The sequence below is a fragment of the Primulina tabacum genome, chromosome 9 (genome assembly GCF_025594145.1).
Source record: "Primulina tabacum isolate GXHZ01 chromosome 9, ASM2559414v2, whole genome shotgun sequence".
Taxonomy (NCBI): Eukaryota; Viridiplantae; Streptophyta; class Magnoliopsida; order Lamiales; family Gesneriaceae; genus Primulina; species Primulina tabacum.
The window spans coordinates 41,303,129-41,321,400 of record NC_134558.1 but is presented as its reverse complement, the minus strand read 5'-3'; the positions used below and the strand labels follow the sequence as shown (position 1 = coordinate 41,321,400).

At 34.3% G+C, this 18,272-nt stretch overlaps 4 protein-coding genes and 1 pseudogene across 5 annotated transcripts; 2 read left to right on the top strand and 3 right to left on the bottom strand.

Moving 5' to 3' along the window:
• Nucleotides 1-15: 15 nt before the first annotated feature.
• On the top strand, nucleotides 16-3,039 carry LOC142556327 (small ribosomal subunit protein eS1-like). Its single transcript, XM_075667769.1, has 7 exons — nucleotides 16-155; nucleotides 269-316; nucleotides 394-499; nucleotides 1,709-1,846; nucleotides 1,933-2,118; nucleotides 2,268-2,468; nucleotides 2,742-3,039. The coding sequence occupies exons 1-7, from the start codon at nucleotides 145-147 to the stop codon at nucleotides 2,832-2,834; spliced, it is 783 nt and encodes a 260-aa protein (XP_075523884.1). The 5' UTR covers nucleotides 16-144; the 3' UTR covers nucleotides 2,835-3,039.
• A 240-nt stretch (nucleotides 3,040-3,279) lies between these two features.
• LOC142556786 (calmodulin-1) lies at nucleotides 3,280-4,355 on the bottom strand. The gene is made up of 4 exons (XM_075668279.1): nucleotides 4,272-4,355; nucleotides 3,993-4,150; nucleotides 3,848-3,928; nucleotides 3,280-3,583 (listed from the first exon to the last, which is right to left on the bottom strand). Exons 1-4 carry the CDS (start codon nucleotides 4,348-4,350, stop codon nucleotides 3,446-3,448), a joined length of 456 nt encoding a protein of 151 aa, XP_075524394.1. The 5' UTR covers nucleotides 4,351-4,355; the 3' UTR covers nucleotides 3,280-3,445.
• Nucleotides 4,356-5,930: 1,575 nt separating this feature from the next.
• Nucleotides 5,931-9,756, top strand: LOC142556326 (guanine nucleotide-binding protein subunit gamma 2-like). The gene is made up of 4 exons (XM_075667767.1): nucleotides 5,931-6,252; nucleotides 8,833-8,885; nucleotides 8,971-9,015; nucleotides 9,371-9,756. The coding sequence occupies exons 1-4, from the start codon at nucleotides 6,136-6,138 to the stop codon at nucleotides 9,453-9,455; spliced, it is 300 nt and encodes a 99-aa protein (XP_075523882.1). The 5' UTR covers nucleotides 5,931-6,135; the 3' UTR covers nucleotides 9,456-9,756.
• Nucleotides 9,757-10,082: 326 nt separating this feature from the next.
• Nucleotides 10,083-12,446, bottom strand: LOC142556325 (uncharacterized). Of its 2 annotated transcripts, XM_075667765.1 has the most exons (3): nucleotides 12,304-12,446; nucleotides 11,995-12,193; nucleotides 10,083-10,627 (listed from the first exon to the last, which is right to left on the bottom strand). In XM_075667765.1, the coding sequence occupies exons 2-3, from the start codon at nucleotides 12,184-12,186 to the stop codon at nucleotides 10,268-10,270; spliced, it is 552 nt and encodes a 183-aa protein (XP_075523880.1). In that variant the 5' UTR covers nucleotides 12,187-12,193; nucleotides 12,304-12,446; the 3' UTR covers nucleotides 10,083-10,267. The 2 variants fall into 2 exon arrangements, with proteins under 2 accessions (XP_075523880.1, XP_075523881.1); XM_075667766.1 differs by lacking the exon at nucleotides 12,304-12,446 and having other exon boundaries at nucleotides 11,995-12,296.
• A 3,649-nt stretch (nucleotides 12,447-16,095) lies between these two features.
• On the bottom strand, nucleotides 16,096-17,773 carry LOC142504525 (uncharacterized; annotated as a pseudogene).
• Between the last annotated feature and the right edge of the window lie 499 nt (nucleotides 17,774-18,272).

Here is an 18,272-nt window from a genome sequence, read left to right as displayed (position 1 = left end):
AGCCCAAAAACAATCGAAACATAACAGGCCCAAAACTATATTATAGATTATTAAATTATTCCTAGGGTTCTTGAAGCGGAGCACGTCTTACGTAGAGTTAGCCTCACTCAGAGTAGTCTCTCTGTCAGCTAAAGTTCAGCAGCGATGGCTGTCGGGTATTTTCTCTGTTTCTGTTGATTTCATTTAAAAATTTCTCGTAAGTATATTCATCACTTAATATATGAAACTATTTTATCATAATATCACTCTCTTTAATGTTTGTTTTCAGAAAGAACAAGAGGATTTCAAAGGGTAAGAAGGGAGGCAAGAAGAAAGCGTGAGTATTCTGAACGGTGCTAGTTTTAATATAAAGTGACGGTTTTTGGCTAAAATTGTGTTTGTGATTTATAACAGGACTGATCCGTTCGCCAAGAAAGATTGGTATGATATCAAAGCGCCTTCAATATTCAATACCCGAAATGTTGGCAAAAGCCTTGTTACTCGTACTCAGGGTACAAAGGTATAATAATTATTGTATCACATTGTTAAGTTTCATATCAAAGATTTGATTTTTATTCATCTTGTGAGTTAGTGTCGAAGGAATTATTATTTTTGAAATTCGGATGTAGCTCTATGTAATTTTCACAAATCTTCGATGTGATCATTGTGTTTCGCCAGCCTGCTGTTGCCGTTCACTTTTTCTTATCAGAAATAATGTTTTTCCAAGTTTTGTTTACTTTGTCACATGTATTATTCTCATAGGTTGGCTGATCTGTGTTGGATTTTACTTGCATCTTGTTATCTGTGAAAAGCTCAGTCATTCTTTCTGTAGCCTTGCTTTGTTTGTGTGGTATTTCTGTTTTTCTCTTTATCATGATTCATGTGTCTGGATATTGGGTCCAAAAAAGTGTAATTTACTTTTGTTTTTTGGAGCAAGTTAATCTACTTAATTTGAGGAAAGGTATTTATCATGTTGCATTTATTTTAAGCATTTTGCGAAGGATCTTTCTTTTTTCATGTCATGAGTGTTTCATGGATACCTTAGTTGTCTATTTAAATCTTATGTGGATGTTGGAGTCTGGTTTTACATGCTTTTGAACTAATGCACGGTTTTATTTCATCTTAAATAAGGTAAAATCTATAGTTATAACTTATAACTACCAGATTTTGCACTAAACAATTTGTATATCGTAAAGTTTAAGCTCGAATCTCAAAATGAGAAGCATATTTTATTAAAATGTGCTTCCGTGAGAGGGATGTTATATTACAATCTAAGCAATCTCTTATCAATCATTTGCAAGAAAATATGACAAATATTTACATCTCTATACAAAAATGAATGTGTATTATTTTAATTTTTAGTTGTCTTCACCCATCCTTGCATTAAAAGTGCGTTAAAGGGTGCCTTGAACCTCTAAAGCATATTAAGACCCGTGCTTCACTACCAAGTGCTTCAACAAAAGCTTTTTTGGGTTGTTTATTTTATGCACATGTTTAAGGAAGTTGTCGTATGACGAGTGTTGATGTATTAACTAATGTTCCTCAGGAAGAGATACTAGGTAGACAAACAAGTGCTCAAATGAAGAGAAAATGGTCTTTTTTATTTTTTATTCGATGGTTCTTTCGTGCTTGTTGAAATTATGAAATGCAATACTTGTTCTAATGGAGTTGAATGTTTTTTACGCTTTATTTTATATGTGTCATGTTCAACATTTGTTCTTTCTATCAGATTGCTTCGGAAGGACTCAAGCATCGTGTCGTTGAGGTGTCCTTGGCTGACCTTCAAGGTGATGAAGACCATGCCTTCAGAAAGATCCGCTTGAGAGTTGAAGATGTTCAGGGCAAGAACGTTCTCACAAATTTCTGGGTATGAAGGAGCTAAAAATGCAAACTCTTTTGTGATAATGTGCATTCTGTGTATCTAATGCCTTATATTTCCTTGGTGAGCTGCAGGGTATGGACTTTACTACTGATAAGTTGAGGTCACTTGTCAAGAAGTGGCAGTCATTGATTGATGCTCATGTTGATGTCAAGACAACTGACAATTATACTCTGAGGATGTTTTGCATTGGTTTCACCAAGAAGCGTGTGAATCAGCAGAAGAGGACATGTTACGCACTTTCCAGTCAAATTCGTCAAGTAAATACTTGAATTATTACAAACTTGTTTCAAATTTTTTCACATCATGTATATGTCCCTTCATCCTCAATTTGGTGTGGCTTATGTTGAAGTAAATGTTCTGTTTCAGTAATATATCAATTTTATGTGGATGATTGTTTTTCCTTTAGATCCGGAGGAAGATGCGGGAAATCATGGTTAACCAGGCACAATCTTGTGATCTCAAGGATTTGGTTCAGAAGTTCATTCCCGAGTCAATTGGAAAAGAGATTGAAAAGGCTACTTCTAGCATTTACCCTCTGCAAAATGTGTACATTAGGAAGGTTAAGATCTTAAAAGCTCCCAAATTCGACCTTGGCAAGTTAATGGAGGCAAGTTTTTATTGTCCATCATCTCCTTTTAGCCCTATGTCACTATTAATAAGTTAGCCCTCATCGGCTTGAAGCAATAAGATTAGTATCTTTTATATTTTTGTTCATGATTCAAGAAAAAATGTGATGACTGCACTGGTCGTCATCAGAACATCTATAAAATACGGGATCTAAATTCTGTTGACCATGTCTATTACTTAGGACACGAACCGAGAATCGAATACGTCTTTTTCTATCGTATCATAAATTGTCTGTATTTGCATGAACTTGAAGGTTCACGGTGATTATAGTGAAGACGTCGGTATCAAGCTGGAGAGGCCTGCTGAGGAGACTATGGCTGAGGTGGCCGAAGTCATCGGTGCTTAGATTTTGCTGATACCACCCAAGTTTTCATTTATTCGTTTGCACTGGTGACACCAGTTTAGGGAAAGTCTGATAAAGTGACGTTGGATGTTAATTTTGTTTTCTTTTGTTTGGTCGGCAATCCTTTTTAGCCTGCACTTTCGCCAGAACTACATTAAAATATCGCCTTTTGTTTTTGAAGCAATTGAAGTATTACTTTTAATCTTATGATTCAATTTTTCTCAATTTTGACTCTTTAATCTTATCGTTACTATGTTTGCATCGATGAATTTTGTTCTCATTTGTTGTAATATTTAAAATTACAGAAATTTGCATGCCAAAATTTGATAAGAAACTGTATATTTTATATATAACTAGTCAAAATTCCGGTTGAACCTACGCCAAAGAGACGAGATGCGAAAATAATTACTCATAATTATCAAAATAGGCTTTTGAAGTAACAATTTCTTGAAACAAAGGTTAACACATGGAACAAAAAAAAGTAAACATTCAAAATCAATTAATTCGCTAAAAAATACAAATTCCATCCTCATCTTCAATTTGAATGCAAATATAAAACAATTGGAAAAACACTAAACTCAGAAGAAAGTTAGCATGAAAATCAGTCGATGGTTTCAACCAGTAGTCAGCATCATCTTCACAAATTCATCGTAATTAACTTGCCCGTCGCCATCCAAATCGGCTTCTCTAATCATCTGCTCAACCTCATCATCGCTTAATTTTTCCCCTAAATTGATCATTACATGACGCAGCTGCGGAAAAACTTCGTCAAAAAAATAACGAAGGAAATCTACCTTCGCGCAAAACGTCTTTTTATTGAAAAATAGAGCGGATATTGTATTAACATGACAACTATTGTTACTTACAGCAAAACATATTAGGTTAATGCTCCTCCAAATATTCCATGGGTCAGAGTTACATTATGATTAATAAATATCCTAGCTTGATTATCAACACTTGCAAGATTTGATTCAATTTTATCTCTAAGCTAATCAATATATGAAGGGGAAGGGCACCTCAGTAGCTGAAATGTAACCATTTTGATCTTTGTCAAACACTTTGAATGCTTCTTTGAGCTCCTCCTCCGAACCAGTTTCCTGGAAATTATTCTTTCTACATTATTATTATTACAACCAAAACCAAATGTTTGAATGTACATACCTTGACTTTCTTGGCCATAAGAGTCAAGAACTCAGCAAATTCGATAGTCCCATTCCCGTCAGAATCAACTTCATTAATCATATCTTGAAGCTCCTCCTCACCGGGGTTCTGATCCAGAGACCTTATCACTGTTGCCAATTCTTCGATGGTAATACAACCTGCGTATGTAGATTTGAATTAGGAACAAACCCATCATAAATATAGCTACCAAAAATTCATTTCATCGATCGAGTCGACAATATTTATTCCTCTCAAACTCAGAAAAGAAGAAGCACTAACCGTCACCATCTTTGTCAAATAGACTGAAGGCTTCTTTGAACTCAACAATCTGTTCTTCATTAAGTACTGCATCCACCATGGAGATAGGTTAACAATGGACAAAAAAATACTTGAAATTACTTAGTTTTGGGGGAGAGAGAGAGCGATGGGTATTATATTGTGTATAGCTAGCTCAATCCTGGCTGGCTTTATATATCATGTAGTAACGAGAGATGGGACATGCAAAGCCGTAGTAAACGCGTTTACAAAATAATAATAATAAATAAAAATAATTATATCATATATTAAAAGAAAACGAGGAGTAGTCAAGGTCAATGTTGTGCTAGTGGGAGAATGTACGAATACTTGAATATTTCTCAGCGAAAAAGCCAAGTCATCAATAAAATGCTCGAGCTAGTAGCTTGATTTCTTTGACCCGATCCCCTTAATAATTCTGACATGCATCTCACGATTGGATAAAAACTGCTAGCTGCATGTCGAAAACGAGTGATATACATGCATGCATGCATGTGTGACAAAAGGGCTTAACGAAAAACATGATCAGCTGAATAGGTAAAAAATGCATGGATCGGAGTAATGTAATCGTATGTGAATAACATTAAGAAGTCGACCGAATCTCCCTTGACAACGAGGCCTCTACTCGGTTTCTTTTACTCTCGTCTTTTGGATTTTCTCCACCTAATTCTACCATTTTACAGCTCCAATTTGATATCTGAGTTATTTCCCTATAGGTTTCAAGTCAACCAGTTTTGAGATTCTTTTAAAAAAACGGTGATCGTACGTTAATGTTTACTTGACTATATATGAACGTGCAAGGCCGCAATCGCCATTGAATCAGCATAAAGTTTATATTATTTCATTTTACACATATATAAAGATTATACTGTACGCACATCCTTTTTGTACGGTGCTTCTGTCACGAACCCACCTGATTTGGAAGCAACGGGCTTTACATAGGAATAATCGAATTGGACTGAAAATCGGGCTTCATTTTACAAGCCCGTCTTTCTTGGCTGGGCTTTAGTCCTTTTTTAGCTCCATCTTCTGGCCCTTTTATATTATATCCAAAATATGAAGAAACACTAGATCTAAAAAAAAAACACTAATTATTAAAATATTTCAACAAGAATTGGAGTGATTTTGTGAAACGGTCAATTAATTATAAAAAAAATATGTTTATATTAAAATTATTAATTTTGATGGTAGATATGAAACATGTATCGCATAATCAAGCCATACAAACAATTAGGGATGTAAACGAACCAAACCGTTTGTGAGCTATTCGAAGCTCGATTCGATAAAAGCCCGTTTGAGCTCGTTTAATGAGGCTCGTTAAGATAAACAAACCAAACTCAAGCTTTACAGTATTCGGAAAAATCTATTAAATTTATTTATTATAATAAATTTACAAATTTAATACAAATAATATATTTTTCTTTAAATATATAATTTATTTTTTAATTAATTTAATAAAAATTTAAATGCATAATTCATATTTATCAAGTTTGTTTAGGCTTGATAAAGGCTTGAATAAGCTCGTGAGCCATGCATGTATTCGTTAAATAAAGCTCGAGCTCGACTCGATTATAAACGAACCGAACTCAAATATTCAAGAGTTCGGCTCGGGTCGACTCGATTAAATCAGTGCAAACAAAGACGATTCTTTGTGAAAAAGCCACACAAAAAAAAGGCCGACAACTTTTCGTTACATTAGTTGATCCTGGACGGAATCGAACTCAATAGACCAAACTGAAAAAGCTTCATTCTTCCTATGTTTCTTGTTCAATCCAAAAAAAATTGTGGGTCTCCTTTGTTTTCTGATTGTGCGTTTAGTTTTTATTTATACGTCAGAAGTATATAAAAAATGCAAACTGGGAGTTCAGGTGAGCTTCGATCGCCGACGGGAGCAGCGGATACAAGAGGGAAACACAGGGTTTCTGCTGAATTGAAGAGACTTGAGCAAGAAACTCGATTCTTGGAGGTTGTTTTTTCTTCTATTGTTTTCTTGACTTAGGTCCTTTATTTGTTTTTGTTATCATAAATTTTTTCATTTGTCTTGTGTCTGGGGTGCTGTAATTTCACTGCACATATTATTTTGAGTGGTGAAAGATGAAATCTTGAGGTATATCTTCTGGTCATTTTTCTCTCTTTCATCCTTTTTTTCAAAATAAATTCTGTTTCATTCAATGACAAAGAAAATGAAGCTTTAGAGAAGTAAGATTTTTACCTTGAGCTTTCTTAATATTGTTGAATGATCCACGATAGGAGTTGGAGTCGATTCTGGAATCCCTCTTTTTGCCAAAAGAGATGGTTGATTCCTGTTGAACCAAATTTATTTTCATTTCTCACAATTAGTACTGGAAAAAATGAGATTTTTTTGGAGCCCAGTACGGGATAATAAGTCGGCCTTATGAAGTGTGTAGACTTCACGTAATAGGGTGAAGTAAAAACTTTCTTTTAAGATGTCGAGAAAATGGAATTCGATTCAGTCAGTTCATACTTGTGTTATTTAGTATTATTTACCATTACTCAGCTTCAAGCATTCAAACCCTTCTTATAAATTTACAAGCAAGGGGCAGATGCTGACGTTGATCACTCCACTTTTTCCCTTGACAGTTGTTGGGATTACCTCTTTGATTGAGTTTTAGGGTTTTTAATTTTTTTCATTTGTTGGATACATGTGGTCTTTACTAGCATGCTTCTTGGAAATGTTGGAGAAACTTTTTTTGGAAAAAAACATACCCACTGATGTGATGAATGTGATCAATGCAAAATGTTGCTTTATGCTGTTATGCATCTTATGAGCATTTAATTTTAACTAGAATTAGTAAATCGAGGATCAGCCAAAAGCGCAAGCTGTCTAATAAGTGAATCTGCAGTTAGATTGAGTTATGCTACATTGTTGGATATTAATGAACATATTGGTTCACTAGTGTGATTGATGAAGCTAAGCCCGAAGAAACTTGACATTTATGTATTATCCAGCCTCAAACGGTCAAACATGGAACTAGAAATACCATAAAAATGTTAAAAATTCAATGCTTGGTTTGACAAGCCCGTAGCTTTATCCAACGTGTGTGTGAATTATCTTGACCAACTAGTCCACATTATAAATCTGTTGAGAAAGAGAAGTTGGGGAATTTTTTGTTATCAATAAGTTAAGAATCGACCTTTGATATTTTTGCCAAATACATAGTGGTTCGCAGTCACAATATATTATCTTGTTCCACATACAAATGTTGAAGGAATGGGATTGGACTTAAAAGGATCGACGACAAATACTTTTACATTTTGTTGAGCGATGACAAATGTTTAGTAGTTGTTAGTGGAGCCCGTCATGTACATTGTCGCTTGCATTAGCACCCATCTCGTGGGTTCGGAGAGTGATAGAATGGTATCAAAGACAATCCCGAGGAAACTTTTAGACTGGAAAATCTGGCTATATACTCGTGAAAATTCTAGAATGTGAAAAGAGCACGATGAGTACATCCATGTCCAATGGGTGAAAATTGTAATACCCTATAATGATGTATAATGTATCATTCCGACAACTTAATTAGTTATTTTCATAAAGTGGGAATGCATGCGAAATAATTGCTTGTGGAGCTCATTATGCACAATCTTGCTTGTACGTATCCTCACCTATAGGACCCAGGACCCGACAAAAGATTAGCTTAAGCAAGTGTATGGGATACTTGATTATCTTTTATGATGCTTGACAAGAAAATACAAAAAAATCTAGTTTTTTTAACTTTAAAAAGGTATCTAAGTATTTTTTGTTATCCCCATATACATGTTAAAGAATAATTGGTGAAAGTGTACTTATAGCTGTCAGATACGAGTACTCTTTTTTGGCAAATGGACTTTGATTTATTCACTTTTAAACAGATACCAGTCTTCACATATAGATTTCTTAATGGTAATTTGATTTTCACTTGTGCCTGTATTTACTTGTACGTCCATGCTGTAGAATAATTAACATTTAGAATGCAATTATAGTGCTTTGATTTGTATACTATTAATTTTGTTGGTTTTAAATTGTAAAACTCAAACCAGATTGCTGTAATATGTTATTTTGGCGAATCTGTCCTTTTAAAACTCTTCTATCATTTTATTTGTCACGACATAGCTAAAGTCGAAATATTTTATTGTAAACTGCAAGTACTTGCAAAAGTTGAAGTGTTATATTGCAAACAGCAAGTACGTGTGATTCTTTTTTCCCGACAGCTTTTGTGCCTCACTTTCATGAATGTTCGGAATCCTACTCATGATAGGCATTTGCCTTTCTCAACTCTTTAAAGTGTATGTAAGAGAATATGTAATAGTGATCTATCTCCACCTATCTACTATGTTGAGAAATTGGATCACCAAATCTTTCTGCCTGTAGTATCTGTGTTAGTTATAATTCCACCTAAGAAAGACTTCACTCAGTTACAAAATATGCCTCATGACAGTTTAACTGGCGGCAAAAAGATTTTTTTCAGTGTGATTATCACATTACTAAATACCAAATGGATTTTTTCTACTGTAAGTTATTTCTTATGCGAGACAACGTGCACAGGAAGAATTGGAACAGCTCGAGAAAATGAAGAAAGCATCAGCTGCTTGTAAGGAGTAAGTGAGATCATCTTTAAATGACTTACCACTTTTCTGCTTTTAGCATGATATAAACGCCTGACAGTACTTTTATTATTAACAGGATGCTGAGTACTATTGAGACAAGACCAGATCCTCTTCTTCCTGTGTAAGAACTCTTAACTTGTGTGACTGTGTCTTTATTCACGAGTGCAATCAGTATGGCCAGTCTAGCGAAGCCAGGAACTTAATGGGGTGAAATTAAGAGTTAAATTTTTTTGTTAAAAAAAATGGATCATGTTTTTCTCCTTTTTGTATGGGAAAATGTACAAATATATAGGAAAAATTAAAAGGGAGGAGCAACGGCCTTGCTGGCCTCCCTCTTTCTCCACATCTAGTCATGGTCCTGTTGATAAATTTTTCATCCAATCTAACTCAAGCGCGTGACCTGTGTCGTGCAAAACTAATAGCTGTACTATTCGACCATTTAGTCGGTCGTATGATATTTTCAGTGTCCTTTTCAGAACGAATGGTCCGATAAATCCAATCTGGGATCGATGGTTTGAAGGGCTTCAAGATTCTTCTGGATGTAGGTGCCGGATACTATGATGCTTGCGGCTGATTTCTGGGATTATTATTCTTCAAAAGGTGTTTTCGTTAAAACCTCTCTTACAGCAGGCATCGAGGATAGTTGGACACATCTGTGTTTCGTGTTAAACTAGCTTATGTTTGCGTTGTCAGAAAATTAAAATTCTTTGTCACCCCGTCACCCCATGCCAGCAGATTTGGATGAACAATGTTACATGTACATCAGAAAATGAATGGTGCGGTGTTTGATACGACTATTCCAATTCTCTACCCAATTCTATTTAAACATATCTGTGAATGAATGATAGCTCATGTTACAATTTGTGCGGTTCTTCTTTCTTCTCTTCTTTTTAGCTGCTATTTTTTTAATCGCACTGCTCTTCTCTTGCATTAACTTTCTTGGTCTTTCTTTTTGCTCTTTTTTCTGTAATGACACGAGCATCAACAAGCGTATTAACCAGCTACGCAAATAACAGAAAGTGCGGAGCTAAAATTTTTTACGATGGAATGATATTATATATTTCATAGCACAAATTTATATTTTCAGAAAAAGTAAACTTAGAATCACCCATCATAATTTAACCTTCAAACTAAGCTTTTCTTCTGAAAAAGCCCATCTTCAAATTACTCGAAAACTGCACATGGCTGTTCGGAAAAATAAATTATGCTCGTGGAACCAAATCATATTACCAGCAAAGAAAGGCGAAACAATGCCAGTAACGAAATGCTTTCGTTGAAAACACGAATATACTGTATAAGTAAACAACTCTAAGAATCCAATTTCATCAAATTACAAATGTTCCCAATATTGTCGTCGACATGATTTCAGATTTTCAGCTAGTTGCTTTCCCAGTTACTTTCTGCGCTATCCATCCCATGCCATCGTATAAACCTTCACCAGTAAGAGCACAACTAGCTTGAATATGCCAATCATGATTCTTGATACTGTGAAGTGAGAGAGCATCGGTAATTTCAGCAGGTGTCATGCAATCCTTAATATCCTGCTTGTTTGCAAATATGAGAACAACCGCATTTTGTAGATCTTCGTGTGGAAGGAGTCCAAATAATTCGTCCTTCACGATAGAAATCCTGGCTCTGTCTGTGCTGTCAATTACCACGATAACAGCATGAGTCCCACGATAGTATGTTGCCCACGACGTCCTGAGTCGTTCTTGCCCACCAAGATCCCATACCTGATTAAAGAAAATCATTACTCCCATCCCATGACAGTATGTATTACTCAAAGTTCTATGAATAGTCTGAATGAATAGTCTGAATGAATAGTTTGAAGAATCCACGTAGTGTTCGTATCTGCAATTTTGGGAACAATTTAGTGGCAGTGAGGTGTGTGTTGAAACCAAACTGTGGAGAAGAATTTTTAAATAAACTCTGCAGTCAAACGACTCTAGCTCTGATGACCTGGTGCTGAAACCAACTGGTAATTGGATCCAACTTCAAGTCCATCATAAGGATCTCCAATATCTATTTAACCTGAATTATTTTTTAAGATAAACTGTTTCTATAAACTCGTCTATATATCAACACGCTAAGTGCCAAAGAAGCAATGGACGTTACTCAAAGCATTTAGACAAAACTGTACCATGCTCCATAAGCTAACTACGCGATCTCTTCCGCTATTCCTCATATAAGAAGTAAAAGTCCGATAACACACAATCACGCGTTCGTTAAATTAAACCAGACAAAACTGGACTCACGTCCGTTAATACATGTTCACCACATATTGATCCATTTTCAAAACTATGATCAATCTCAAAATATAGTATTCAAGATGTGTAGAGTAAAAACAAACAGGAAAGACCAGGTAAAAACAACTCATAATCCTTTCCAAACTATCATTATAACTTAAACACAATGTTAGCTTTTGTGAACTTAACGAAGCAAAATCATGTCTCTAGGATTTTAAGGATTTTACCTGGATGATAAACTTAACTTACTTCTTTCCTTTTCTTATTTTTTGAAGAAAGATTCCTGTTCTTCTTTAAGCAGTTCCTCAGAATCTATATTTATGTCTGGGACAAACATAATCAATCTTAAACGCCAAAACCTCCAATTTAAACAAACTTCCACAGAACTTGTAAATACAAGTTTCTAGAAGAGAATGAAGACATCTACTATTCTATTACCAATTCCTCCTATTCCTCCTGTATTGTGATTCTCGCCCTTCAAGAACTTAACACATACAACATGAACGAGAGGTGGACTCAACTTCCAAACACAGAACTCCCGTTAAAAAAATTCAGATTTTATGTTTAATTTTCCAAAAATAAAAATTTTCATCCCAAAATACAACCGCCGCAGCTAACTCCTTGATATCGCTGTGCACACGAATCATCAACGATTTCAAGATCAAGAAATGCAAAAATAGTACTGATTCCCCAGCTGGTTTTCCATTTCCATCATATTCATCTCAGGAAGCACTTGAGAATTTCAACATATCGACAATATCACAAAATTGCGAATCGATAAAAGTGATGATTATCTCAAATTTATAGTGTAGAAATCAGTTTTTTTTTCTTTTCCCAAAATAAAAGTGAGATACCTCGAAACGAATATTCTTGTAAACAACCTCCTCGACATTGCTTCCAACAGTAGGGTGGGTGGTGACCACCTCCCCTAAATGAAGCTTGTAGAGCGTCGTCGTTTTTCCGGCGTTGTCCAAACCCACCACGACGATCTTATACTCCTTCGCCGGAAACAGCATGAACCAGAATTTGGATATGAGTGCACCCATAGATCCCCTATATGTACCAAATTTAACAGTGTTAAGATCTCAAAGATCACATAACTCAAGAACTAATTCTTCAAATGGGATGTTAAAATAGATCGTTGAAAGACAGAAAAATTGGACCTTTTTAAAGAAACGATTAAGATTTTGATTTGACGAATGGTTTATCATTTATGAGAAGGAAAAAGCTGCTGCTGATACTTCCCTGTACACGCTTCATCTGGATTTTCACTTTCCTTCATTCCATTTGCTTTATTATATTATATAATAATAAAAATAAATAAATAAATAAAGATGTGTAATCTCATGGGTGCTTATCGGTTCTAGGATTTCGGTTCCGAACTGCTTCCGGATCGGGTGGTGCCAGAACCGGTCGGAACCGATTCCGGTTCCAAGATTTAACCAATCCAATCTTAGATCGGTTCGATGATTTTTAGACCGATTCCTGTTCTGATTGGACTGGTTCCGAGTTCTTTGTCCGAATATTATTATTTTTAATATATAATTACTTTTATTAATGAATAATTTTTTATTTAATATTTTGAGTTGAAACAGTACTGAATAATCATGAAAATAAAATAATTGAAAGATTGATTTTACAATTGAAAATCTATAATTCATCACGATTTATTAAAATATATTTTGAATATTTCGGATCTTCATCGGAATTTAAGCTTTGAAATTCATCGATTGCGTCAACAGTCATATTCTCTTTTTTCGGCTACAAACCAATCTTGTAGGCATGTTAGCATGAAAAGTGCTTCTGACTTTAAATTAGTTTTTTGTTCACCAATGATCCTTTCACGTACTGAAAATGCTGATTCGAATGCAACACTTGAACTTTGAATGGGTAGAACATCTCTTGCAATTGCAGCTAACACTGTATAAAGTTTAGAATTTACTTTCCACCAATCAGAAAAATCAAAATTTTCCGTAGTCTCAATATATTAGCTTAGATAAATTTGGATCTCATTGTAATAGGTTATTGTCACCGATTTTCCTTTGAACTTTTGTCGTTTCAAATTTTGAAAGAAGTTCAGTGCTCCACTTTTGCTTTTATATGTCGGTATCTCCTCCGGCTGCGCACTCGGTTCATCACATTGTTCACTAGCATACAAATCAAACAATTCTTGGAGAGAATGCATGATTGACTTCTTTTGATCGATCAACACCCAAGAATTCTAGCATAATATTTAAAAACACGTCTAATCCTCCTTGATTTTGAGTAAAATTAAGTAATGTTGCTAAACCACGCACAATTGAGATATTTTCCCAATATTTTAAACTTTTGATTTCCATATTTGAAAAAAAAATCACGCATAACAGAATTATCGTAATATTCAATAAATTTACGAAACATATTGAAAAGTAAATGTATTAACATAGTTGAAGTAGTGTAGTTAATATTAGAAAATTTCTCGGTTGTTTTTTAAAAATTTCTAATAAATAAACACTATTTACTCGAAATATTCCAATCATCGTCAGTTAGCATTAAAGATTCTACCGCGATATTATTGTAATATGGAGTAACTAAATCTTGAAACGTAATAAAGTATGAAGCAAGTGATATAAAGAATTCCATATATTTTCAACAGGAAGAGGAAATCTTTTAAATTTAATTTCGTTTGATTCGACTAGTGTTTTTCAGTCACGTCCATGTCTTCTTTCACGCAATAATTTTCCGCATAATTTGAATTTTTCTATTACAGTGGACATATTCTCATCACGTGCACATTTAACACATAAGTTGATAATATGACATTCACATCTAACATTGAGCAAATTACCATATAAAATTGGTTTTAGTGAATCTTTAAGATATTTAATTGCAAGAGTATTGGCACTCGCATTATCTAACGTGATCGACATTATTTTATTTTGTATGACATAAATCTGAACAACATTTAAAACATATGTAGCTATAGTGTATGCGTTATGTGATGATTCTAAATCTAGCGCTAAAATTCTTTTTGCATAGTCCAAGTTTCGTCAATCCAATGACATGTAACAACAAGATAAGATTCATATTTTAAATTAGTCCAAATATCAGTTGTCATACTAACTCTACAATAAATATTTGAAAGATGTGATTTTAATGTTTCTTTATATTCTTTATAAATATCAAAACAATATTTCTTAAGTGTGTGCCTTAGAAATATTGTGAAAACCATGTTGAATAGTAATAGTAAATTAAACAAAACCTTTTTCTTCAGCTATTATAAAAGATTGACAATATTTGGTAACAAACTTTATGATGACTTTTCGAGAAATTTCTTTTGTAATTATGTAAGCTTTACCACTTGAAAGATTAAATTGTTGTTGTGTTGGTTTCCCACCGAATGGTTTTAGCGTATCAGGGTCAGGTTTATGTACCTTAACTAAATATTTTTTCAAAGTTACCGGTACCACCGGAACCACCACTTGATTTGTAAGAATATCTCGTTTTACAAATTTTACATTAGGCAAAAGAGTTATTCGTACCTTGTTGTTCAATATCGAAATGATCCCAAACTTTGCTTCGCTTTGCATGGGTTGTCGTCGTGCTCGTTAACATTGTGTTACTTGCTCGGGTAGACGATGGCGTTCATACATCTTTGTTGAGGAGCTCCATGGCTTCTTCATCCTTGTAGTCAGGTTCGACTTCATCAAAGTCGGGGGATGTAGCCAAAATATTCACCAAAGTCGGAAGTGTATTCGCCTCCACCACCACCACGGTTCGAAGATGATGCCATTGAAATTCGAATTATTTATATGAGTAAATTGCAAAATAATAAATAAATAACAATAAAAAGAATATTGATGATAGATAAAATTATAACATAATTATTGAATATATTTGGAGAAATTATAGCAAAGAAAGATATTAATTGTAGAAAAATGTAAAGTTGAGAGAAGCTTGACGTGTGAAATATAAAAAATAACTTGTGTTTATAGGTGATTTTTGGGGGTTAAAAAAATTTATATTTGCAATAAAGGACCCCAATTTGCAGAATTTAAAAATTAAAATTTCAAATGGCTACTGAAATCTTCAGCCTTTGGGCCAAGTGCCAACTGCTGCACCAAAGGCCTTTTTTTAAAAAAAAAAAATTTCGTGTTCCAGTACCGGTTCTAGTTTGGATCCGATTTCGGTTGAACCGGTTCAGAACATGCTGAACCAGTTCAACCCACCAAACAATGAATTGTACATGATTTCGGGTCCGGTTCATCCTTAACAGATCCGGTTCCGGGCTTAACGGACCGGGTCCGAGTCGGTTCCGGTCCGAACCAATCCGTTAAGCATGCCTAATGTGTATATTGTACAAGGTTAAACAGGAGAATACGAAATAACATATTCAGTAATTAGATTTCAATAAATGTAGTTGTTTATTTATTGAAAAACACTTGATTTTAATTAGATTTCAATAAATGTAGTTGTTTATTTATTGAAAAACTCTTGATTTTATTGACATATTTTAAAATTAAAGAAATTAGTTGTTTTGTAATGCAACAGCAGTGTTTAAAATGATGGAGCTTTTAAATTTAACCCCAAAATGATTGGCATTTTGGAATTTGCCTTTGAAAATGGGGCGGAAAGAAAGAATGAATGTATGTAGATATTGGTTGGACTTCATCTATAATAATTGCTGATAATATATCATGCTTCAGTTTTGGGGGAAAATTGTCTCGAAAATTTATTTCAAGGAATCACAATTATTGCTTTGAGGGAACATAAATTTTTAAAAAATAGAAATGCGTGGTGTAAAAAAAATTTATCCAGAAAATAATATCACACATATTTTATATATTTATAGATTTTTTCTAAAAGAAATAATCGGTATGCTCATACTTTCCAATTCAATTCTTATATTTTGATACAATGAAATCGATGATTCTAAAGACCCTTGCATAATATATTAGTGAAAGGAATAATTTTGATCAGGACAGACCTTTGACAATTTTATCAACCAGAGGTCTAAACCAATTCACTTTAGCAGCTTGAATAACATTCTCATCTGCATCACAAAGCTTAGCCAAAATTTCTTCAACTGTTCTAGTTATTTCGTCGGTTGGATTTTTAAGAAGGGGAACAAAAAGATGGATCACACCGCAGTTCTTAGAAAGCATCCTGCAGTATGACATATTCCAGCCTGACCTATGAAGCAAAACCTCGTATAGCAACTCCACTGCAGCCTTTGATATTCTTGAGTCCATGCTTAAGCATAGAATTAGTTTCTCAATCCCCTGATTCTCAATGAAGATAACCTATAAGATAAAAGGCAGAAATGTTATCAAGAAAATGAATAGTTTTGAAGGGTTTTGCCCAATGTGTAAAATACAAACCTTGTTTATAGCATGACCTTCGACAATGTCCTTCAAGGTTGCTAATAATTCCTTCTTTACCTCTCCATCAACCGTGCTACCAAGCATAACAAGAGTGAAATAGAAATCCAATCTTTATTGATATGATTCTCTCTAATGAGCTCTTTTATTTGCTCTATTGTTTCTTCAACAGATGAATTGAGCTCCGATATCAATTTTTCCTTGCAACGCCTAATCTTGACACAATAGTTCAGTTCCCTCCACACTTGGATCGACTGCCTTAGTTGGATGTTAGCTCTGTCTGAAAAATCTTGAAGAATTTCGCTTGTTTCTGTATCTGTTTTTCCCCACATTCAAACCAAGATTCAAGGGCTGCTCTTTCACAGATGGTATCCGTGCAGAGGCTAACGGTATCAACCATCAAATATCTGGTTATGCAACAAAAGAATTGAATATATTCTTCTCGAGAATCGTACCGGTCAATAACTTTTAACTCTTTGGAAATATTGCTACCTCGCTTGTTCATAATCTTTGGCAGCATCTGCCCTCGATAGCAATTCAGTTACCTGCTTTAAGAACAAAACTTCAGCCGTTTCTTTCCCATTTTCGTCTTCCTCTTTTTCCCTTAGCTAATTCTCTGCTAAACTTAGTGGGTTCACTGGCACACCAACAGCGAGAGTAATTTGCGTCAACATATCATTTGCAAATTCTTTATCAAGTACATGATCTGAAAGACCTTGGTTTAGCTTATCATTAATTTGAAGCTGGGATTTAGACGCCTCAAATTCTGCTCGTTGCATCTCGTTCTGTAACCTATTCGCCTGGTCTGAGATTCCTGATAATACCTCAATATTTGCGAGAGAGACAGCAGTCAAAGACTTTCCTGTACTTCCTTTACAATGTGCCTATACTTCACTAGCAAGTAGAAGCGGGCCTGGTTCTTGTACTTTTCTACCAAGTTATTCGCTTTCTTGACATCTGTTTCGAGGCAATCCAAAGCTTGCCTCGTGGCAGTTGAGTCACCAAGCTGCTTCAACTGAAGTTCCTTTAACACGGGATCGATTTCAAAAAGATGTTTCGCTATAACCTTAAAACTTTCCTTTTCGAAAACATCCTTGGCAGCCTGAGCTGTTTTAATGATCTGGTTGGAAACAACTGCTATAATTGTTCCAATTGGTACCAGCTCCGCCATCAAGACGAAAATCACTGTTGTGCTTATTCTGTTCAACACATAGGGATCATACTACAGCTTTTTCCAATACAACAGACACAATTGTCTTTGAAATATACTTCCTACTTGTGAAGAATGTTGATTCAGTAATTTGGAAGAAAGAATGAATTAATTTCGTTTCTGTAAGATTGCATTTAAATAATTCTTGAAACAATACGAATTACAGACACTGTTTATGAAAAAAAAATGGAAAATACACTTATTCAGTTTAAAGCATTTAACAAATATGATTCATGAAACCTAACTTTCTTCCACTTCCCACGAAGTTAGGATGCTTTGATTTATAATTTAATGGGGAAAAAAAAACGAGGTGTTGAAAAGATATAAAATTGATACTTAGTATAAAATACGTTCGACACAAATATGAAACATGACTTGCAGGTATAAACATATTATATAATTTTAATAATTGAAGTTAAAAATATAATATTATTTTGGTTAAAAATATTATATTGATTATTGTTTTATATTAAAGCGCTCTAATTATTATTATTTTATATACATACAATGACGATTTGTTTATATTTGAAATATGTAATTATTTATGTACTTTTTCAAATGA